The following is a 24,835-nucleotide window of genomic DNA, read 5'->3' as shown; positions in this document are numbered from 1 at the left end:
TATTGTAGCCATTTTCAAAAGCCCGCTTACTGGCATTCACTTGAATAAAATCTAGTAAATGCTTTTTGAAATCAGGCCCGGTGTGTGCTGAGGAATGGGATAACAGAGAGCACTACAGGTCAGAAGTAAAGGGAGCACATTGCAGGATCACCGCTGCCAGTCATGAGCAGATCACACCGAAACATGTTCAGAGACACCAGAGAAAGGATCCAGTCTCTAACCTTCACAAACAAAATGTGACTGCAAAATGACCTGATGATATGAGGAGAAATTTCCATTGCTTAAAACAAGTGTGAGCACAGACACAAGTGAACCAGCCAAAGACAATGGGAGGATTCCCATGTGCACTGCTGGAGAGCAGTCGCCCTGTGCTCCCCCGTAGCAGGCCCCGCTCTCATCATGGGAGGAGGAGTAGCCTAGTGGTTAGAGCAGGGGGGGCTATGAACCAGGAGACCAGGGTTCGAGTCCTGCTGTCGCTCCTTGTGACCTTGGGCAAGTCACTTTACCCTCCATTGCCTCAGGTACAAAACTTAGATTGTGAGCCCTCTGGGGATAGAGAAATACCTGCAGTACCTGAATGTAAACCCGTGTGATATCTCGATTGAGATCGAATGTCGGTATATAAAAATAATAAATAAATATAAATAATGTTCTTGGCCATTCAGCCTTTGGGTGCAGGCCCCTCAGAAGTACTGCAGGTAATTAATAACGGTGAGGTGCGGTGGAAGGTGTGAATTCTGGGGAGTAATACATGTCCAGGGGACTGGCACATCTGACACCTGAAGCTAAAGTGATAATTAGGACGGTGTCACTTTGGTTGCTGAAGGAGCAAGGGATTCCATGCATAAGGGGGTGTGTGTCTAGACTTAACTCTGTGCTGAATACCAAATTAACTTCAGGCTTTGCTACCAGAAGACTCTGCCCATTTGCTTGCTTCAGCTGTAAATTTACACTTACTTTCTGATGTCTGATGAGATTAACAAGTAAGAGAGCTCTCCTTCAGGGCACAAGGATGAGGACATGTCATTGGGGGAGGGGAGGGAGGGAGGGGGGGCAGATTTCTGAGAACCGCAGGCTGCAGCATCCCAGTTCCTTCACTCATGAAACTACTCCAGTCCAATCCAATGTAAATATCAGAATACTGCAAAATTCCTGGGAAGGGCTAAAAGCGCAAACAGCCCTTCCAGGCTGATCTCCGATTGCAACTCAGGGTAAATGACGCACAGGCAGGACTGTGTATGCACAGATACACTTCCCAGGAGGAAAATGGTTCTCATCACACAGGTGAAAACTCTTCCAGCTAGCTCTCGATCCCCATGATAATCATGGATGTCTTTCATTCCTTAGCGTTCAGGTAGATCAGACCCTAGTCTTTCTACTATCCGAAAGAGTAAATAACCGAGTCACATCTACTCGTTCTAGACCTCTCATGATTTTAAACACCTCTATCATATCCCCCCTCAGCCGTCTCTTCTCCAAGCTGAAAAGTCCTAACCTCTTCAGCCTTTCCTCATAGGGGAGTTGTTCCATTCCCCTTATCATTTTGGTTGCCCTTCTCTGTACCTTCTCCATCACAATTATATCTTTTTTGAGATGCGGCGACCAGAATTGTACACAGTATTCAAGGTGCGGTCTCACCATGGAGCGATACAGAGGCATTATGACATTTTCCGTTTTATTCACCATTCCCTTTCTAATAATTCCCAACATTCTGTTTGCTTTTTTGACTGCTGCAGCACACTGAGCCGACGATTTCAATGTGTTATCCACTACGACACCTAGATCTCTTTCTTGGGTTGTAGCACCTAATATGGAACCCAACATTGTGTAATTATAGCATGGGTTATTTTTCCCTATATGCATCACCTTGCACTTATCCACATTAAATTTCATCTGCCATTTGGATGCCCAATTTTCCAGTCTCACAAGGTCTTCCTGCAATTTATCACAATCTGCTTGTGATTTAACTACTCTGAACAATTTTGTGTCATCTGCAAATTTGATTATCTCACTCGTCGTATTTCTTTCCAGATCATTTATAAATATATTGAACAGTAAGGGTCCCAATACAGATCCCTGAGGCACTCCACTGTCCACTCCCTTCCACTGAGAAAATTGTCCATTTAATCCTACTCTCTGTTTCCTGTCTTTTAGCCAGTTTGCAATCCACGAAAGGACATCGCCACCTATCCCATGACTTTTTACTTTTCCTAGAAGCCTCTCATGAGGAACTTTGTCAAACGCCTTCTGAAAATCCAAGTATACTACATCTTCCGGTTCACCTTTATCCACATGTTTATTAACTCCTTCAAAAAAGTGAAGCAGATTTGTGAGGCAAGACTTGCCTTGGGTAAAGCCATGCTGACTTTGTTCCATTAAACCATGTCTTTCTATATGTTCTGTGATTTTGATATTTAGAACACTTTCCACTATTTTTCCTGGCACTGAAGTCAGGCTAACCGGTCTGTAGTTTCCCGGATCGCCCCTGGAGCCCTTTTTAAATATTGGGGTTACATTTGCTATCCTCCAGTCTTCAGGTACAATGGATGATTTTAATGATAGTTTACAAATTTTTACTAATAGGTCTGAAATTTCATTTTTTAGTTCCTTCAGAACTCTGGGGTGTATACCAACCGGCCTTTGGCCTTTGATAGGCAGGCTGGTACAGAAAATTGCAAGTTAAACCAACACCGTCCTTTTAGTGGCTCTAGATTGGGCTTGAAGGCTGTGGTACACTGATCTCCAGAGATTTCTGGTGGGCAGGCTCCTCTGGCTACCATCTTGGATGGATCTGTTACGTCAGGGGCCCATTCTGCACGAGGATCCAGGACAGCTTTGTATTACAGTTTTGACTGTTGAATGGACTTGGCTGTTGAAACACAGTTATTCACTTTCTGTAATTTCCACTCTTCTTTGGGCCCAGAAATTTTCTACTTCTCTAGCTTACATTAGAGTTTGGAGGGTCTTTGAGGCCTGGTGTTCCGAGCAAGGTACTAAACTGCTCAAGGTGGCTTTTCCTTTGATTTTGGAATTTGTACATGACTGCTTGCTTAAGGGTTTGGCCCTTAATACCTTGAAGGTTCAAGTTGTGGCACTGGTTTGTTAAAGGGGAAGAGTCAATGGAGGGCTTTTGTCTTCTCATCCTGACGTGTCCCATTTCTTGCGGGGAGTTAAACATCTTCGCCCCCCCGTTGCAGCTTCCAGTGCCTTTGTGGGATCTTAACTTGGTCCTCGAGTTCTTGGCAGGTCTGAATTGTTGACTGGTGCATATTCTGTCCTTGCAGCTGCTTACTTTGAAGGCAGTTTTTCTGGTAGCGATCTGTTTGGCTCATCGGGTCCCTAAGCTGCAGGCTCTTTCCTGCCATGAGCCTTTTCTCTGTATGAATCTAGGTGCAGTTCAGCTTCAGACTTTGCCTTCCTTTTTGCCCAGAGTGGTTTTGGAATTTCATTTGAATAAATCCATTTCTCTGCCTGGCTTGGACAGAGATGAAGTTGAGTACCACCTTTTGCATTTCTTGAATGTCAAGCATCATTTACTGAACTACTTGGAAGTGACTAAGACTGTTTGGAAGTCTGATCGCCTGTTTGTGCTCTATGGTGGAGGTAAGCAGGGAACACCAGTGAAGTGGGCAACGATTGCCTGCTGGGCTAAGGAGGTCATTACGGCTGAGGTTGTCTTACCAAAGCAGATTAGACCGCATTCCACGAGGGTTCAGGCGGTTTCGTGGGCAGAGCTTCATTTGTTGTTGCCTGCTGAAATTTGCCAAGCAATGACATGCTCATCTTTACACACCTTCTCCAAGCATTACTGCTGGGCTGCTGGCAGCCTCCCACCCTTTTCAGGCTTAGCATTTGTACATCCCACTCATTGGGAATGACCTACCTGAACTCTAAGGAAGGAGAAATTACTACTTACCTGTTAATTTCCTTTCCTTTATTGAAGGATAGGTTAATCCCAGACCCGCCCTTGGCTGCCGGATTCAGATTTTGTGTTTGGCCTTCTTAGGGCGAGTGATGCAGAGTATGATTCCTGTTCTTAGTTGATAACTGGTAAGTGGCTTCTCTAGTTCTTAGTTTGCTAGATATGTTCCTTCTTTTGGCTGAGCTCAGTGTTCTGGTTGGTTGAGAAACACAAATGGTTGCCTGTTGCTAATAATGGTCATGATTTAATCAGGTTTGTCTACAGTTGGCTTTTCCAGAGAATACTGGTGGGCTGATGTTGGGGCGGGACTATATAGCCGTGACGTCAGCTTTTGCTCCATCTCCATCTGCTGGCAGAGGTGCATAATCATTTGTTGGGATTGACCTGCCCTTCACTAAAGGAAAGGAAATGATCAGGTAAGTAGTAATTTCTCCTTTCACAAGCTCTATCTTTTCTGCTAACTGAAGTCCTACTTTGTCATTTTCAGAAATATGGAACTACCAGAAGATGAGCAAACAAAAGTCTCAGATCAACAGAAACTCAATAAAACCCATTCAGACCAATTAAGTCCTCCTGAGGGCCACAGATCTGTCCATGGGAGGTTTCAGTTGTATATAGGGATTCCTTGGTGACTTCCCCTAATTAATGTCCGTGGATTTCTGTACAGCTTAAGTCTTTTGCAGGAACATTAGAATAAAGTCCATAAATATTTTTGGTCTACCCTTGGCTTCCTGTAAGGTGATGAGAGTATTATGGAGACAAGATCCAGAATTTACTCCGTCTTTGCCAGGCACACCCAGGTGTAGGGCGAGTGGGATAGTGTAGACAAGGGCTGATAAGACGGAGCCTCTGTTTACACACTGTACAGGCCTGAGGCCACGCCAGAGGCCTGGAATAGCCAGGAAGTTCAGCAGCGATATCCCTGTCAGCTACAGTCAGGGTTGAGTTTACCTGCAGCAGTAGGAATGGATGGGAGCTGCCCCTACCTCCTGTGAGATTTTTGCTCTCTCATATATCCAAGGCAGATTTATATCACTTTTTACTGGAATTAACTCAGCCAGTGTTGCCATGGCAGCCCAATAAATGTGTCCTATGCTGGAATTTTACTGCTGGGTTCAAAAGCCTTCTTTTCTCCTCAGCCACACGTTTTTTTTAAAGATCGTTTTAAAGAGTTGATTGTTCTCCTCTTTCGTTTTTATCAGCATGATAATCCATCCAGGTGTAAAACCACATAAAACACAATGGCACTGGCTGCCCACCGACAGCACTCAGAATACAACCCCAGGGGAGAGCAAGGGCTTGAGGACGCAAGACAGAAAGATTACCAGGAAGGGGGGGGGGGGGGGGGGGGGGGAGAGATGAAAGGAGCAAGGAAAGCAAAGTCTGACTCAACCAGAAAGGTGGCTTGGGGAGGAGGAGGAAGATGAAAAGGGAGAGAGGAAAAACATCTTGAAAGGAAGATATCTGAAGAATCCCCCCGCCCCCCAAAAAAGAAATGAAATAAGACAGAATGGTGCAAAGCTCTGGAAGTGCGTTTTGCTTACCTTGGCACAGGGGCAAGTCTGTGTTCCAGCCATAGTAACCCTGGGGGGTTCTCAGACAGGTGGCAGAATTATGGCCAATCAGACGATAGCCCGGGTTGCAGCTAAATCGAATGATCCCCCCTGGTTGATTGCTAGTCTGTCCCAGGACTGAGCCATGCAGAGGGGCTGGCGGGAGGCTACAGTAGGGAGCTTCACGGGAACAGGAAATCAGGGCATGATGAGAAAACACAGGTGCAACAAGTTACTGTGTGACACTGCAAGGGGTTTCATCAATTACAGGCAGGACTGCCCTCTGAGAAATCAGGGGGGTCAGAATCAGATTTTACTCAGGGTTTAACCACAGATTCTTAAGAAATTAACCAAAGATCCAAAAAAGAAAGTGCACATAAGACATTGCGAGGATTTACAGTAGGTAACGGTTGGGGTGCACCATGAGGTTGGCTGAGCCTCCCATGGGATAGGAATATGAGATGTTATTTAAGAATTAAGATCACCACAGGCTTCAGCTCCCAGTGAGAATCATTAGCACTGCTATGTCTACAGGGGTTCTGGGGTGGATCCTCCACCTTACATACCCAACACAAGCAGTTAAGCACAGGCATGCTGGTGTGCATCTGTCAGGCAGCTGCAGCCATTCACTAACCTGAATAACGTACTCTGAAGCCCTTTCTACTGTAGACATGGTCAGATGACCAACGGAGGAAGACCTTGTTTCCAGTGCTGCTTACAGTCAGTGGAGCTGAGTAGTTCCCACTCAAGGCTATCAGCAATGGACTCTGGCCAGATGTACCTTTCCAGATGCATGAAAAGAAAATCCAGAGGTCAAAACGGATTCTCTCTCTCTAGCTGTATAGATATAGGTCTTTAAACACCGTATATATATTCCTCCAGGACTTGCCTGCTACATACTCACCCCCTCCTCAGTTCTTTTTGGGGAGCGGTCAGGGTTGGCAGGAGTATATGGTGTATACATTTCTTCCCTGGTGAGTGCATATCCCATGCAACCCTTTCTTCTCTCTTCACCCCCTTACTCCTCTTACTAGCCTCCTCTTTCCCCCTATACCACAGCCTTCTCAATCTCTTTGCACTGTTTGTAAATCCTACAATAAAAACTACCTGATTGCTGGAACTTTAGGAGCAATTTCCAGATATCCTGTCTAGTTGCAAAGTTTTCATAATGGGTACTTTCCCTCTGAAAGCTGTCTACAAATACAGCGTATCAGCGGATTTGCTCCTGCTATTTCTGAGGCCGAAAACTTGCTGGGAAGCAGCGAGTGTAGATCTCTGTGCATTATTTCCCCTCCCCACCCTGGGAATGCCCCCCTTCAGTCCAGCTAAGAATCCAAGTACTGCAGACGTCTGTGTGTGCTGTTAGCAGATTGAGGGGTGGCAGTGCAATTTACCCAGGAAATGGCTTTAAAATTACCCTTCCTATGACTAAATAAATATGTCTGCTGCTCCTCTAAGAGAAGGATGGGTCACATAGCACTTAACTCCCTTCCACCACATATGGTACCGTAAAAGAGGAAGCGTCACATCTCTCACTGCTCATTCCATGAATTCTTTAAGCCTTATTTTTAGCTTTACATTTGACCCCAGAAACCTAAATTTAATTTCAGTGGATATGATTATTGGTTTTGGCCTTATTTTGAGAGAGAATAAACCCTGAAAATCAGACCATGTGAGAAGCACAGTTTGGAGACCATGTTATGAGAATCATAAGCATGGGGATTGTCAGAGTGTCCACATTGCAGCTTTTCACAGTACCACCCACAGACACTGTAACTTACCGTCAAATATTTCAAACTCATCATACTGTTTTTCACTCAGGAAGTATTCGATGCTCAGGGACACATTGTAGCCTGCTTCTACCTGTATGAGCCAAGAGCAAATCTGGAATTGTGGGTAACTCCCAGGGAAGCTCTGGCTCCGGATTACACCTGTGGAGTCTGTGAGCAGCTCGCTCGTTGGACACTGAACTGGAAGAGGGTAAAACAAGAATTTCTTACAGTCCACTCATTCCAGGGAAACGGAAGCCTTGATTTCCTTCTATTACAATATGGCTTTAGATACAGATTATTCTAAGGCATTGAGTGGTTGTTTGACATGGCTATTGTGTTTGATGTCACAGCTTTGCTGCATTGTGCAGATAAGAGCCCTCATATAAGAAACTACAATAAAACATTACAAAAGAATGTCTATTAAGTAATAACATGACTGGAATTTTGATGCACTTCCTTTTAAGTCCCGCCATGGAGTATACTACTGCATTTCAACTGTAACATGGCAGCTTTGAATTAATGTTGGCATAAACTGAAATGTGGACTGGGACAGTGGTTCCTTGGGCGCAAGGAAAGGGGGTTTAAGAGGGGATAGAGGATTGGCAGTTGAGCAGGGTTCTTAATATTGTTTGATTGAAAGGCACAGTATCCAGGCCCTGGAGAGGCTTCTCGCTTAGATTCTTCAGAAGTGGGTGGGTGGAGTTTAGTGGTTATAGAGTTAAGGAAGATAGAGGTGATGTTGTGGAGACAAACCTTTTATCCGTAGAGCCTCTGGGGGATGCCAACTGCCTTTTGAAGTTTATAAAACTGAGGTGACTGGCTGTCAACTTCACATTTATTTATTTATTTAAAACATTTATATTCCATATCATACAATTTCTATCCTTCTGAGTGGATTACAATAAAAATATAAACACCTCTCAAACAGATAAGCAAACATAAACATACAAGACAAGACATGACAATACACAAAGAACGTCTAAGCTTCAGGTTATCTGGGTAAAGGAAGGGACCCCCAACTATTTTGTTCATTGCTCATTCTTTTAGAACTATCTACTAAGCAATGATCTGATAGGCTGCCAGTGTTTTCTTGTAGTTTTGTAAGACTTGTCTCTTCAGAATACCTTGTGAGATTGATCTAGAACTTCCTGCAGCCTCACACCCGCTGATGAGAAACTAGATTTAACCCATTCTTCGCCTCCCTCAACCCTAGTAGCCGCGTGTGATAATGCCATTACCTTCACAAGTTGGGAGTGGCCCTTCAAACTGAAGGTGAGTTCCCAGCCTACACGCCAGGATTTCACTTCCAACCAGAGTGAAGCCAGGAAGACACCGGTATCTAACAATATCACCTGGAAAGAGAAATGGGGAGCCTCTAAAATCAAGCTGTCCTGCTCTTCATTTGGCATGTAAGGTGCAGATAAACTTATGCACGCATGTCATGTTCACCCATTAGATTACATAAACTGGGCAGAGTTGGGGGACTTTAGGCTTATTCACATACTTTATAAAATTTGGCAGTATGTGCGTAAGATTTCGGAAAAAATGTGTGTGCCCAAATAGTAGGTCGGGGTACTTCTGATGGAATCGTTTTCTAAGCAAACTTGTGCGCGTCCCTCTGCTGTGAAAATTGGTACATTAGGCATGCTTCTGTTGTCTTTCATATGCAGCTTGGGATCCTGGGTCTTTGGTTACAGTAGACCATTTCTTGCCAACAAGATTTTGAAGTGGACTTTATATTTGTTGATCTGCTTTGTAAATTTGGTATATGTGGTATATAAATATTAAATGAAATAAAACCCACCCAATAGCCCCCAGAAAATCTGAATTTCTGATAGAACATCTAGTAAAATCATTCCCGACCATGTGTTTTACTATCCCTGTTGCAAACAAGCTCTCTACTAGTAAGAAACAGAAAGATTATTTCAGCGGATACATCAAACATCTCCAGTGTAATAGTAGAACCCTGACAGGTCTGTAACAAGGACTGAACCGGCAATAGCTCTTTCAGAGCCTCACCAATGAACATTCGGCTGGAAGTAAATGCCCAGAGAGACCATGCTACCTTGAAACCCAAAATTGTTATATCAAAATAACTGTATCAAAAGACAATATAACAATAGAAAATTGTTATCAAATTTTAATTAATTTTATTTCCAAAGCTTTACAATAGTATAAAGTACAAATTCTCATAAAAATTACACAAAAAAAGGAATAAACCATCTCAAACCTGGTCCTAATATCAATCATACCATTACTCACACAAAACACCTAAAAACCTATCGTTGTTTTCATTAACTTGAATTCTCTTGAATCCCTGACCTGTTTCACTCTAAAAAGAGATTCTTCAGGCAGTTTTTCTGGTTTTAACAATTGTACAAATATCAGAACAATTTTGCCCAGAAGGATATAAGTATATTCACATTAAAGGTAATATTCTGAATGAGGCATGAATATTTTAAGTATACACTAATGGAGAATCTTTGGGTCATTAGCCATGCACTCATTGTTTGGTTTGCCATCTCTCACTAACTATATCTAGTTTCATACAAACTATTACAGGCAAACCTCTTATATTGAGATTATCTACAGCTTGTGAGTCTATGTCCGTTATTTACATTATCCAATGTCCATGTAAATTATATTATGTGGGAAAAAGTAAAAGAAAAATTTGCACTTGAATAATTGAGCATTGCAGTAGGATAAGTAATGCTAAGATAGAAATCCCATTTGTACGACACTGGATTGATTTAGGACATTCTGTTGAAGATTTACGTTTTTGTGATTCAAAGTATTAGCAAGCAATTATTATGAGGGCAATGTGGCTAAAGTTTTATTGAGATCAGAACAGCGGTGGATTTTCAATCTAAGTTCCACCTTTCCTGGTGGATTAAATGACAACATAAGAGTGGGTTCATTGTTTTTGATTATCTGTACAGCTAACAATCACGGGTTTATGCCCCATGTTGTTTACATTTGTGACGTAGCTTTGCATATAAGACACCTATTGGGTATCCGCGGTACATGTGACTCCTTGGAAATGGTGCATTTGGTGGCGTGTTACCAAATGCTGTTAGAGTCTTGAATGGGTAAGTTTTTCAGCTTTTCTGATATTGTTAGGGATTTTGTAGGCATGTATAAGGTTTTGTATAGGAAATAAAAATGTATTTACAATAAATGGTTTTGTTCACAGATCATTTGTACAAAGGATAAAAGCCCCCAATTATAGGATCTTATAAGATGATCCTTGTGATCGCTGTGAATTACTGCTGTATATCGATGACTGGAGTTGGCGTTTTGATTGGTATAACTTACCAATATGAAGATTAAGATGGTAATTTAACCTGTACTTTAAAGATATTATATAATAATATTTTATTTTATATGTTTACTATTTATAGACCTCCAGTGATATTACCTTCAATGTGAATATATTTATACTGTTTGATACGTATAAGATTGTTAAAACCAGATAAACCCCTGGAAGAACCTTTTCTTAGCGTGAAATGCCGGGGATTCACGAGAATTCAAGTTAATGAATACAAGAATAGGTTTTTAGGTGTTTTGTGTGAGTAATGGTATGATTGATATTAGGACTAGGTTTGAGGTGGTTTATTCCTTTTTATGAGAATCTGTATTTTGTAGTATTGTAAAGCTTTGGAAATAAAATGTATTTTGTATTGTTATATTGTCCTGTGATATGGAAACACTTTCTAGCACACACAAGCGAGATACCTATTTTAAAATCTTCATTTCCTGTAAGAATCTCTGCATTGGGGACACTCGTAGGAGGCTGGCATTTGCTGAGCTGGTAAGCTGCAAAGAAAAATACAAACGTTGGTAAATGCAGGAAATTCCTTTGTTTGGAAACTTACATCATATTGTATGCAGAGCACCCCTCGCTAAGAGATTGTCACTGGACTAAAATCCATTCCTCTTACATGGCTGCAGCTCTTCTCCACCCACACTTAGGCCAGGAAGTAATTACAGCAATAAGACATGCTGACCCAGGCCTGTTTCTAGGTTTCATAGCTCCTGTACGAAAAGATTTCATGAGTTATAGGCCTGCCCTTCTCACTGAACTACAAACCCCAGAATGCTTTGATGTCAGCATTGGCCCATCCTCCCTCACTAATATTCCATGGCTTTGAAGCTCTGCAGGCATACTTTTGACTTTATAATATGTGGCATTCAGAGAGGTGTTTGGGAAGCTTGGGGGAAATAATCAAACATTTTTATGAGGGTAAACACACGTTTGCTTGCATAAAACTTGAAATCCCAGTGGTATAGGGGAGAGGGAACCACAGTATTCTCCAGCTTCAAAGAGGACCACTGATAAGGAGGTCATACTACTCCCTGTTAACTCCTGCAAGACCACAAATCCACCATGACCAGGCCACCATGTGGGAGCGCAGACCTGCTGAATGCCCAATCAGAAAATAAATAATTCTCCACAATTCATAACATTATCAGCGAACACTACCTAGATATTCTAGGGGTAACTGAAACATAGTTAGATGAGACCAGAAGAGTCCCATTATATGAGTTATGCCCTTCTGACTTCTCCGTAGAATACCAGTTTAGGCCAGGGAGATGCAGCAGAGGGATGGCAATCCTGTACCAAGAAGCAAACTATGCCAAGTACCCAAGCAGAATGTCTATTAGCACAGCCATGATATGATAAGCCATTGGGGTTCCTTCTGACCTACAGACCTCCCATAATATCTATAATATCTTCCTGCCTCGCCGACGCCTGCACCGATCATTCTGCGCTGACAGCGCGAACCTGCCAGGGTCGAGAGCCAACCGGGACCCACCGACGGCCCTCTGATTGTTGCCCTACACTGTTCCCCCCTCGGCCGAGAGACCAGCCTCTGGTGACCTCATCCAGGGCGCCGAGGGGTCCATAAGCACAGGCCTGCCTCATCATTCCTGCCTCGCCATCGCCTGCACCAATTGCTCTGCGCTGCCGGCGCGGACCTGCCAGGGTCGAGAGCCAACCGAGACCCACCGACGGCCCTCTGATCGTCACCCTACACTTTTCCCCCCTCGACCGAGAGGCCCGCCTCTGGTGACCTCATCCAGGGCGCCGAGGGGTCCATAAGTGCAAGTGCTGCGCGCCGGGCGTCGTGAACCGAAGCAGCGCGACCAAAGGGGCCTGCCCCTTGATGTGCCCCTTTGTGCTGCCCCTATCAGCTGTTGCCTGCACGACAATATTAGGAGCCCTAGCACAGATACATCCTCCTTTCTTAGCACCCGCCATCTCCCTCAGTACTCGGAACCTTAAATGACATCATCAGATACTGATACTGACCTCTTATTAGATAATCGACCGGATTTATTTTGTGTTACTGAATCATGGCTCAAAAGCTTAGACATTGCTCTAATCAACCAATTACCAAAAACAATTTACGACGTCTATTCCCTACCCAGGCTGAAAAGAAAAGGAGGCGGTTTATTATTCATGGCCTTAAAGAAATTCAAATTTAAAATTCACCCTATTAGCCGACCACCTTCTTTCGAAATAGGTTTTTTCAAATCAAAGAACTTATAAATTCTCTTGCTCTATGCTCCACCAGGACTTCTTGAACACAATGGGGCAGATTTTTAAAGCCCTATGCATATAAATCCAGGAGGATTCACCCCTATTTTCAAAAGGCCCGGCAGCACGGGTAAAGCCCCAGGGCTTGAAAAAAGGGGTGGGGCATGGGTGAGGTGGTCCGGGGGCGGGGCCGGTGCCTCCAGGTACAGCGGCCATTTGGAAAGGGAATGTGGGGTGGGGGGTAGGGAACGGAGGAAGGCAGCGCGGCTTGATGCATGCAAGGTGCACAATTGTGCACCTTGCACGCGCCAACCCCTGATTTTATAACATGCGGCTGCACGCGCATGTTATAAAATTGGGCGTACATTTGTGCGCCCCGGGTTGCACGCACAAATGTACACCGTGCACGTATGTTTTAAAATCTGCCCCAATATGTCTCCACTAATTGAAACCATTATAAATAACGTTAACATGGATATCCCTGCAATCATCCTGGATGATTTTAACCTACACGTTGATAAAATACCACTCTCAACCACCTGCGAACTCCTCTTGGATACCATGAGAGCGATCGTGTTAGACAAATAATAAAAACCTTCACCCAGAGGTCAGGTCACACACTCGACCTAATATTTATTAATGAAAAAATTTCAAACAATGACCCACCCACAGTATCCACAATTCCCTGGTCAGATCATATACAAACCAAGTTACGTCTGGAAAACCCCCACATGGAGCTAATCTCAATAAATACATTGAATTTAATAAACCGTGTACCAGCGAAGATTTAACTGAAATATTACCGGATACCTTGAAATCCTTAAATAAGAATAACGCAAACTCCGCCGTAAACTCCTGGATCACCATCAACTCAGAAGTAGCAAGGATTAAATGCCCAGTTATCAGGAAAGAAATTAAGCCATCCACCAAATATAAAGCTCCATGGTATACCCCAGAACTGAAAAAAATCAAATGCATATTAAGACAGGCTGAAAAAAAATGGAGGAGAAACCCAATTCCTTACCTAAAAGACAAATTCAGAACCATCCTATATATATACAGAAGAGACATCAAGAAAGCCAAGCGAGAATTCTACACAAAGAAAATACATGACTATTAATTTAATCTTAGAACTCTATTTGCATATGTCAAAGACCTTACTCAACCAAGTCAAAACTCACCTATAATTGTTAATCAAATGAAAACTTGCAAAGAATTAGCCCAATTCTTCAGTGGCAAATTATCAAAGTTAATCGTAAAGAATTCTAACGTGAACGAGGAAACTATAAAATTATCAAGCATACCTGATGCCACGTGGGCACAATTTGAGAACGTAGCGTCATCTGAAGTTGAAGTGTTTATCCGAAAAATAAATCCTGCTTCACATCCCCTCAATCCCATTCCAATAAAAATCCTGAAACAAGTCTCTAACATCATTGCCAGACCCATAGCAGACATAGTCAACTTATTACTAGGACAAGGTATTTTCCCAGATAACCTAAAATGTGCCGTCATTAAGCCAATCCTTAAATAACCACAATTAGATGAATCTGATCTTGCAAATTTCAGGCCAATTTCTAATCTTCCCTTTATAGCCAAAATTCTAGAAAAAGTTGTTAATCGACAACTTTCCAAGCATCTAGAAAACCATAGTATATTATTCCTGGCAAACATGGCTTCAGGAAGTTCTTTAGCACAGAAAAGTTACCACTCTCCCTCTCCGATACAGTCCTTAGAGGACTTGACAGCAGTTGCTCCTATCTACTGATCTTGCTTGACATCTCCGCTGCTTTCGACACCATTAACCACAAAATACTATTAAATAGATGAAGAGAAATTGACCTATGTGACATCACGATCAACTAGTTCAACTCATACTTATCAGACAGATCTTACAAGGTAAGACTAAACTCAACAGAATCTAAACAGATACCCCTACCTCATGGCGTTCTGCAAGGCTCATCCTTATCTACTCTCTTCAACATATACATGCTGCCACTCTTTAGGATTAGGCTTAATCTATTACATCTATGCAGATGACATTCAAATTCTGTTCCCCCTAAAAGATACCCCCGAGAATACTCTAAAATTTTGGGATACTTATCTATCAGCAATAAGTCAGCTGTTATCACAAATGTTCCTTTCACTCAATCATAACAAAACCGAAATATTATATATAGCCAAACAAACTCACATCAGTACTTAGCCCTGACTTCAAATCATGCCAAATAAAAATCAAATAGTCTTTACAGTAAAAGATCTAGGAGTCTTCCTAGATAGTGAGCTAAACTTTAAGAAATACATTAATATCTTGATAAAAGTTGGATTCTACAAACTCCAGGTCTTAAAAAAACTCAAACGGCTTATATATACTCAAGATTATAGAACAGTGCTTCAGGCACTACTTTTCTCAAAACTAGATTACTGCAACGCTGTTCTTTTGGGCCTCCCAGCAGCCATTCTAAGACCAATGCAGCTATTACAGAATGCAGCAGCTAAAACACTTATAAACAGTAAAAGATCAGATCATATTACACCAATCCTTAAAGAGCTACACTGGCTACCTATTTCTTATAGAATTCAATACAAAGCTTTAACTCTCATTCATAAAACACTTTACAATGATAAGATTGACTGGCTGAATGCTGCATTACATTTTCATATCCCCCAAAAGAACCTACACTCCACAAATACTGGGCTTCTTCCAATCCCCTCTCCGAAATTGGTGCACCTGAATACAGTAAGAGAGCACGCACTATCATTGGCAGGTCCTGCCCTAAGAATGGAACCCACGACTCAAACATTCAAGAAAAATCTAAAGACATGGCTCTTTCAAAAAGCCTTTGCATCAACTTCATGATGCCTGTCAATCACTGAGAAGTAGTATATTGTTTACTTATAGAAAGACTATGAACGCACTCCAATGGCCAAATCTCCAACATAAAAATCCCTTTTGAGAAGCATGAACGCCCTTTAAAATCACAAGTACGTAGCCTAGGGGTACTACTGGACTCCGCACCATCCATGTTACCCCTCAGCCAAACAACCTCTGAAAACTACCTCTATTTACAGGACTACCAAACTCCATACATTCAGAAGCTGAGCCTGATCACAGTTATCCATGCCAGACTATTGCAACACACTATATAAGAGCCTGACAACTAAAAGTATTCACTGACTTCAGCTAAACCAGAGCACCACCGTGCACCGACTAGAAGGTCGCAAACCATGCAAACACATTACAGTCATTCACTGGCTCCCAGCACCTTACAGGGTCAAATTTAAAATCATATGCCTCACATTCAAAGCCTTAAAGGTAAAGTCCCAGACTAAAAGGAAGAGGAAACTGATCAGATCCCTAAGGTCATCTCAAGGAGCTTCCATAGTTACACATTCACCAAAGGAAATAAAGTGCTCTAACATTCGACAAACAGCCTTTTCAGGAATAGCCCTCTCCTTTTGGAACTCACTACCAGAAATGATATGCCAAAATGTCTAACCAGTTATTCTTTCCTATCTCTTCCTTCTTCTCCAAGTTCTGTGACCCTTGTTAATTGTAACTGTTTCCTTCGATCACCACAGTTTTAGTTTGATGTATTTAATGCACCCCGTTTCATGTAAACCAGCAAGATATGTCCTCATGATTGCCGGTATATAAAAACCTTAAATAAATAAATAAAATAAATAAAAATGAAAACTACTTCCTTTTCAGGAAGCAGGCAAAACGTTTGCTTTTTAGCCAAGCAGTAAGAGTGACTTACTGCACTGCATCACTGCACCCACCCTGTCATGCTTTCTCCCTGACTGACATCAACTGATTCTGTTTATACCCATGTTATGTTGTGCATAATCTGTAAATTCAGCTGTACAAATGCACTATTTACTTTTACCAATGTCTTCAGATATGTGTATCAGTCCTATATAATCTGTCTGTACCAATGCTAGTATTAACCCATTATGTCCCAGTGTCCTATTTAGAGGTAGCTTCTTAAACATTTTGGGACACAATGGGTTAACTTTTTGTTCACCAAACATGAGAGATGACATGACCAGTAGATTGTAACATATTCATAAAGAATTCAGGATTTCTGATGCCGTGTTCATGAAGAAGGGATTAAATGGTCGCTGATTGATGTTGCCTCCTTAATAGTTTATGAATATGATAGAGGGGAGGCTCCTGCTAGTATTTTTTCACAGTTCACCAGTAGATTGTAACCCCATGATAACAACACTATACATCACTTTGGGTGAAAGTTTACTTTCAAAAAGGTAGTTAATAAATCATAATAAATACAAAAAATTAACACAGTTTGCTTATTGAACTCCATTTTTACCCACATAAAAAAGTGAGCGGAGTTAGGCCAGGGAATGAAAGTATGTATGAAGATTTAATTTTCAAATCTCATTGCAAACTTTCCAGCACATGCACTATGAGCAGTATCAAAACTGCCTCCTTATTCTCAGGGAGTGGGAAAGTGCAAATTTAGTTACAGATGAAAGGAAAAGCATTTACCCTGTCCTTTTCTTTCCATCCATCTATTGAGTCACCAGGCAAATCTTTTTAACTTTCCATAATCATAACATTTACTGGATGCCTTTGGCATTTATGAAGGTGAGTGACAAGATTAGGAGGGAGATGCCACTGGAAAAGAATGAAGTGGGTAGTAGTGAGATATCATTGAGTCTATGAGGTGAATGATGTGGTTAGGAGGGAAATGCCATTGGAGTCTACGAAGGTGAGTGACATGGTTAGGAGGGAGATCCCATTGGAGTCTATGAAGGTGAGTGACATGGTTAGGAGGGAGATCCCATTGGAGTATATGAAGGTGAGTGACATGAGTAGGAGGGAAATGCCATTGGAGTCTACGAAGGTGAGTGACATGGTTAGGAGGGAGATCCCATTGGAGTCTACGAAGGTGAGTGACATGGTTAGGAGGGAGATCCCATTGGAATCTATGGGGTGAATGATGTGGTTAGGAGGGAGTCAGCATTGGAGTCTACGGGGTGAAGATATGGTTAGGAGGGGGACAGCATTGGAGTGTATGGGGTGAATGATGTGGTTAGGAGGGTGATATCATTGGAGTCTATTGGGTGAATGATGTGGTTAGGAGGGAGATGCCATTGGAGTTTATGGGGTGAGTGATGTGGTTAGGAGGGAGATCCCATTGGAGTCTATGGGATGAGTGATGTGGTTAGGAGGGAGATCCCATTGGAGTCTATGGGGTAAATGACATGGTTAGGAGGGAGATGCCATTAGAGTCTATGGGGTGAATAACGTGGTTAGGAGAGAAATGCCATTGGAGTCTAAGGGGTGAATGATGTGGGTAGGAGGGAGACAGCATTGGCGTGTGTGGGGTGAATGATATGGTTAGGAGGGAGATACCATTGGAGTCTATGGGGTGAATGATGTGGTTAGGAGGGAGACAGCATTGGAGTCTATGGGGTGAATGATGTGGTTAGGAGGGAGACAGCATTGGAGTCTATGGGGTGAATGATGTGGTTAGGAGGGAGACAGCATTGGCGTGTATGGGGTGAATGATGTGGTTAGGAGGGAGACACCATTGGAGTCTATGGGGTGAATGATGTGGTTAGGAGGGAGATACCATTGGAGTCTATGGGGTGAATGATGTGGTTAGGAGGGAGACAGCATTGGAGTCTATGGGGTGAATGATGTGGTTAGGAGGGAGACAGCATTGGCGTGTATGGGGTGAATGATGTGGTTAGGAGGGAGACAGCATTGGAGTCTATGAGATGAATGATGTGGTTAGGAGGGAGATGCCATTGGACTCTATGGACATTAGGCACTATATCTGAAGATGTGATCATTGTAATAAGGGAAGTTCTGCCATCTATTTGTCTGAATTATTTTCTTTTATGGTCTCTTGATTTGGCTTTATAAGTAAGCAGCAAATGCTTCTAAATAAGACGTTTACACTGCAGAAACAAAATGTCATCTGCACTGATTTTGTAAGAAAGCTAGGAGAAGAAAGTATCTGTGTACTTTATCCCAATAGCAGACATTGCAGAACTACAGAAAAAAAAGCAGGTGACCTGAAAAGAGAGAGAAAGCATTCTTTCATGCTTTGCTTAAAACCGCATAGCCCTGCGTCTAAACTCTGCCTGTTAACAGTACTGGAGCTAGTGAGAGGCTCCTCCTCTCTGAATCAGGGCCAGTATTGCCCAGTTTTGGTTCACCCTATGCCCCCTCTCAGCTCACATGCTTTGCAGAACTTACCATAGAAGTAGATGGCAAAAAGGCCCCCGTTGGCTGCATCACTGTGGAACTTGAGCAGGACCTGGTTGGAGGAGCTCTGGGCTGTTTTCATGCTGGAGCTGCCCGTGAAAACACCCAGCTGTGGGGCAGTCTGCTGAGGGCCATCCCTAGGACACAAGTCACCCAGAGACACAAGCATGAGCCAGCTTCACATGAGTGCATTCTCATGCTAAGAGAACCAGATACCCCCAGATGTAATAACACTTCAGCTAAAGATGTATTTTGTGCCGCTTACATAAAGTTTGCCGTGTGATACCCAACAGGCTTAACTGTGATAGAGCGCCATTGCCTTAACTCTTGTAACAGCATGCTCAGAGATTTAAATACAGCATCACTATTCCTGATGTTCTCAGACACACCATTCTCTGAAGTACCATACTTATTGTTGTGAAAGCATGTCTCTGCTCATCATCTTGTCCTTACAGCAGCAAGAGTATGTACTGTCCTGATTACAGTGACTGCATGTCTCCTAACCCCGTCCTGATCGCAACAAGAGCGTGTCTCCTAACCCCGTCCTGATCGCAACAAGAGCATGTCTCCTAATCCTGTCCCGTCCTGATCACAGTGAGAGCATGTCTCCTAATCCCATCCTGATCACAACAAGAGCATGTCTCCTAATCCTGTCCTGATCGCAGTGAGAGCATGTCTCCTAACCCCGTCCTGATCGCAACAAGAGCGTGTCTCCTAATCCTGTCCCGTCCTGATCACAGTGAGAGCATGTCTCCTAATCCCATCCTGATCACAACAAGAGCATGTCTCCTAATCCTGTCATGTCCTGATCGCAATAAGAGCTTGTCTCCTAATCCCGTCCTGATCGCAGTGAGAGCGTGTCTCCTAATCCCATCCTGATCACAGTGAGAGCATGTCTCCTAATCCTGTCCTGATTGCAGTGAGAGCAAGTCTCCTAATCCCGTCCTGATCGCAACAAGAGCGTGTCTCCTAACCCCGTCCTGATCGCAACAAGAGCATGTCTCCTAATCCTGTCCCGTCCTGATCACAGTGAGAGCATGTCTCCTAATCCCATCCTGATCACAAGAGCATGTCTCCTAATCCTATCCTGATCGCAGTGAGAGCATGTCTCCTAATCCTATCCTGATCACAGTGAGAGCATGTCTCCTAATCCTATCCTGATCACAGTGAGAGCATGTCTCCTAATCCTGTCCTGGTTGCAGTGAGAACATGTCTCCTAATCCTATCCTGATCACAGTGAGAGCATGTCTCCTAACCCCGTCCTGATCGCAACAAGAGCGTGTCTCCTAATCCTGTCCCGTCCTGATCACAGTGAGAGCATGTCTCCTAATCCCATCCTGATCACAACAAGAGCATGTCTCCTAATCCTGTCATGTCCTGATCGCAATAAGAGCTTGTCTCCTAATCCCATCCTGATCGCAGTGAGAGCGTGTCTCCTAATCCCATCCTGATCACAGTGAGAGCATGTCTCCTAATCCTGTCCTGATTGCAGTGAAAGCAAGTCTCCTAATCCCGTCCTGATCGCAACAAGAGCATGTCTCCTAATCCTGTCCCGTCCTGATCACAGTGAGAGCATGTCTCCTAATCCCATCCTGATCACAAGAGCATGTCTCCTAATCCTATCCTGATCGCAGTGAGAGCATGTCTCCTAATCCTATCCTGATCACAGTGAGAGCATGTCTCCTAATCCTATCCTGATCACAGTGAGAGCATGTCTCCTAATCCTGTCCTGGTTGCAGTGAGAACATGTCTCCTAATCCTATCCTGATCACAGTGAGAGCATGTCTCCTAATCCTATCCTGATCACAGTGAGAGCAAGTCTCCTAATCCTGTCCTGATCACAGTGAGAGCATGTCTCCTAATCCTGTCCTGATCACAGTGAGAGCATCTCCTAATCCTGTCCTGGTTGCAGTGAGAACATGTCTCCTAATCCTATCCTGATCACAGTGAGAGCATGTCTCCTAATCCTGTCCTGATCACAGTGAGAGCATGTCTCCTAATCCTGTCCTGGTTGCAGTGAGAACATGTCTCCTAATCCTATCCTGATCACAGTGAGAGCAAGTCTCCTAATCCTGTCCTGATCACAGTGAGAGCATGTCTCCTAATCCTGTCCTGGTTGCAGTGAGAACATGTCTCCTAATCCTATCCTGATCACAGTGAGAGCATGTCTCCTAATCCTATCCTGATCACAGTGAGAGCAAGTCTCCTAATCCTATCCTGATCACAGTGAGAGCATGTCTCCTAATCCTATCCTGATCACAGTGAGAGCAAGTCTCCTAATCCTGTCCTGGTCGCAGTGAGAGCATGTCTCCTAATCCCGCCCTGATCGCAGTGAGAGCATGTCTCCTAATCCCGTCCTGGTCGCAGTGAGAGCGTGTCTCCTAATCCTGTCCTGATCACAGTGAGAGCATCCTGGGGAGCCTGGCACCCGGAAGGCATTATTGCATGCTGGGGAGTTCTTACCAGATTGTAATAAAGTCATTGTACGGCTCCGTCTGCAGCAGGCTGAAGTTGAGCTGGATCCCATGTCCCAGGGGCACAGTAAGCAGCCAAATACAGTCCTGGGAACCGGGGTATTGGTTGGGAAAGCCAGGGGAGTAGATGGTGTCATTAGCAGATGTGATATTTCCTCCACAAGGGACTGTGTACAGTCATAAGGCCAGAAGTCAACACAAAGAAAAGAGACAAGAAAAACAGATACGGTTTTACCAAGAAGCAAATAACATAGTAAGACAGATGTGGACCTGCCAGGTCACCCAGTCTCCAGAGTCCTATCCCAACTTTCTGCTCATCTTTTCTCTCTGGATCTGAACCAGATGTGCTTCAGTTTTGGTTCCTACCACCCGTCCCAGTAAAAATCAGCTGCCACTGTTAATAAATGAGATTATCAGAACCTCGCTTACCATATCTGAGTTGTATTAACAGAGAAATAAGATCATCAAGGGGAGGGAGGGAAGAGAAAAGGGTAGGAGGAGACAGAGGAGGGGCGGGGCAGTAATGCAAAGAGAACTAGGAGGAAGGAGGAAGACGTTTACCATAAATCAAACCAAATGCAGACTGGAAACATTGCTGGCAAATCCTAAGGCTGCAGATAAAAAGGGGAGACTTCAGCGGAAAGGCAGGAGACTCGGATTGCCCTACTACACGTTCCCCCCTCTCATCACACATTCAGGTATAGAAGGTATTTCCCATTGCACCCACACACTGGGAGATATGCGTGTGGCCGAGCCGTGTATCTCCTGCTACACGCGGAAGAGCCAGGGCTCTAATAAGGACCGGCTGGGACAGCGCCATTAGGTGCCGATCCGGTGAAGCGAGCTCCGGCAGCTGACAGGCGTGCAAAAGTGACTTCTGCTCAGGAGAACTGGCAAGTTCCAAAAAAACAGATTAGGTTAGTTAGGGATGGGTTTAGGGGTCAGGGTGGAGAGGGGGGAAGGGAGGAAGGGTAGCTAGGGGGTTAGGGAACGGGGGAAAGGAGGAAAGAGAAGCAAAGGGAATGCACCGGGTCCTAACAGTGCCTGCCCGCCCAGGCTGCACACTTAGTGACTTCTCAATCTCTGTCTTCTCCCAAAGGAAAAAGGGTTTCCATGTCTGTAACAACCTGCCTGTTACAAAAGGCCTTTCAAAGACAACTTCATTTTATGTCCTTTTTTATCTCAATTGTTATGCAATTATGGATTTCTTATTTTATTGATGGTTTATAGTCATTCTTGTTATTTGTTCATTTCTTTTTATTATTTTCATATATTTTTATTTATATTGTTTTTGTTTTGTTATATTAATTTTATTGGTTTTGATTGTTGTGCCTCACCTTGAGCATTTTTGGAAAAACATGTTATAAAGTGAAATAGCAGTACTACAACTACTATCAGGTTCTGTTCCAAGTCAGGAAGTTAAAGGTTCAGTCCAGTATATGTTCCATTCAGGTTTGGTTTGATTTGAGTGCTTGAGTTGAATGTCTCTCCTCGAGGGCGGCCTTTAGTCTCATCTCATAGGACCCTTTTGGTAGCCCTTGTCCGGATCGTCTCCAAGTTGTCTGTATCCTTCTGGAGGAATGGATTCAGAACTGGACACACAACAGCACAATCACGTCCCACTTTCTATTACTTCTGGCCCTGGCCAGCAGCTTGGTGCACTATTTTGCTCCCTTATTGCCTTCCGCATTCCTAGCTCTCATGGGTGACTTCACTTGAAAGCACATCCTCCCCCTCCTAGTGCCTGCTGCTTTCCTGCAGATGATCACACACCTACCTTCACATCTGGGGGGGAGATGGTCCCAGTTCCTGTTGCTGCCATGCTGACAGGTGAGCACAGCATGGCCGATCAGCTGGTACCCAGGAAGACACTCAAAGGAAATGGACTGGCCCACGTTGTACCCAGCTCCCCTCACAACACCATTAGCAAAGGGCTCTGGGTCAGGACACTCCTGCAGCTCATAGGCTGCAGAGAGACAAAGAGCAAACAAATTATTCAGGACTGGCAGCGCAGGGAGACCAAGGATCAGACTCTTCTGCCATCACGCACTCTCTTGTTCCAAGCAAGATAATTACCCTTCACTTGTTCAGATGTAGCCAATAAGCTGATATTACGTGATGTCTCTGAACATATGACTCACAAATTGCATGCACAGATTTCTCATGTGTACAGATATGTTAGCAGCGTGCTTTCACTCTCAAGCTGTGTGCCAGACACCTCCTCTTCACACAAGGAAACTTTGCCCAGGCTTTCCTGGAAGAGGTGACTAAATGTTCTGGCACAGATGATTAACTGTGCGATTCGGACCTCTCTCAAAAGACCCAGGTCTCTGATGTAGGAGTTTTCTGCTTGTCTGAATGAGTTCTGTCTGGCTGCAGAGATGCCAGGAGGAGGGTGAGCTGTGCTTACCTTGGTATTCCAGTTTGAACCCCGGCCTGTTTTGGGAATGATCACTGTGGAAATAGATGGTGGTCTCATGCGAGGTTGACAGCAGAGAGCCCGGCATCTCCGCACCGCTGAACCTTCCAATCATGCTGCTGGTATCGTAGGCGCCATTGCGAATTTCAATGAAGTCATGATTGGGCTCCGTTGAGAAGTTCAGGAACTGGATGTGTGCACCTGTAATTAAGGAGGGAGATGCAGAAGAGTGCACGATGGATAATGGTCAGAGAAAGCATTACTGAGAATGATGCTCGCCCGTGCTTCCTTTGTACAAACACAACATGCTTGACTGGATGGGCGCAGGAGTGACTGTGCATGTATTAGCTCATGTGATAAACAGTGTGAGTTTATCACATGAGCTCTAGACCCTCCGAATAACCCTGAGCATGGTACCTGCAGTCCCTATGAACTGAAAAGCTGAGCAAAGGCTGAGACGTGCCACACAACTGGAATATTTCTGTATAATTTTGTGTCATGATTCACAAGACTCTGGCTCCCTTGCCAATCCAAGTGATGGTGGGTCGGTGTAAGAGTCCTGCCAGTGAGGAAGGTATCTGGGCTAACCTGTGTGTGCGCTGTGCACATGTTAAAATGATGAACTGATGCTTATTCTGTGGATTGCTTTGTCATTAGCCGCCAGCCTTACCAAAGCCCACGGGTAGCAGAATCCTCCAGGTGCAGTCCGTGTTGCTCGGATAGTTCCCAGGGAATCCAGGGCTTAAAATTACCCCTTCCATGTCCTCAGCAACCCCGCCACATTGAGCTGGAAGGAGAGGTTACAGGGGTTACAAAGCAGCAGGGAGAGACGGTGTGTCCTGCCCTTCAGCGCCCAGAGAAGGTGCACTGGTGTCTGGCTCTCATCAGTCATCCCCACCACCAGCATCT

General features: G+C 43.9%; 1 protein-coding gene across 6 annotated transcripts in view; it reads right to left on the bottom strand.

Moving 5' to 3' along the window:
- The window catches only part of CSMD2 (CUB and Sushi multiple domains 2), a 653,904-nt gene that overhangs the window by 61,774 nt on the left and 567,295 nt on the right, over positions 1–24,835 (bottom strand). For 5 of the 6 annotated variants that reach the window (XM_029572110.1, XM_029572107.1, XM_029572104.1 and 2 more), the window contains 10 exons: positions 24,597–24,713; positions 23,918–24,127; positions 23,285–23,473; positions 21,497–21,674; positions 19,025–19,170; positions 10,983–11,063; positions 8,486–8,599; positions 7,257–7,445; positions 6,110–6,256; positions 5,467–5,655 (listed from right to left, as the gene is read on the bottom strand). In XM_029572110.1, the coding sequence (XP_029427970.1) occupies positions 5,467–5,655; positions 6,110–6,256; positions 7,257–7,445; positions 8,486–8,599; positions 10,983–11,063; positions 19,025–19,170; positions 21,497–21,674; positions 23,285–23,473; positions 23,918–24,127; positions 24,597–24,713 (1,560 nt within the window). The remainder of the gene's footprint in view (positions 1–5,466; positions 5,656–6,109; positions 6,257–7,256; positions 7,446–8,485; positions 8,600–10,982; positions 11,064–19,024; positions 19,171–21,496; positions 21,675–23,284; positions 23,474–23,917; positions 24,128–24,596; positions 24,714–24,835) is intronic. The other variant, XM_029572106.1, reaches the window with a different exon arrangement.

Source organism: Rhinatrema bivittatum, chromosome 11, assembly GCF_901001135.1.
Source record: "Rhinatrema bivittatum chromosome 11, aRhiBiv1.1, whole genome shotgun sequence".
Taxonomy (NCBI): domain Eukaryota; kingdom Metazoa; phylum Chordata; class Amphibia; order Gymnophiona; family Rhinatrematidae; genus Rhinatrema; species Rhinatrema bivittatum.
This window is presented reverse-complemented; position numbering and strand designations above follow the sequence as displayed.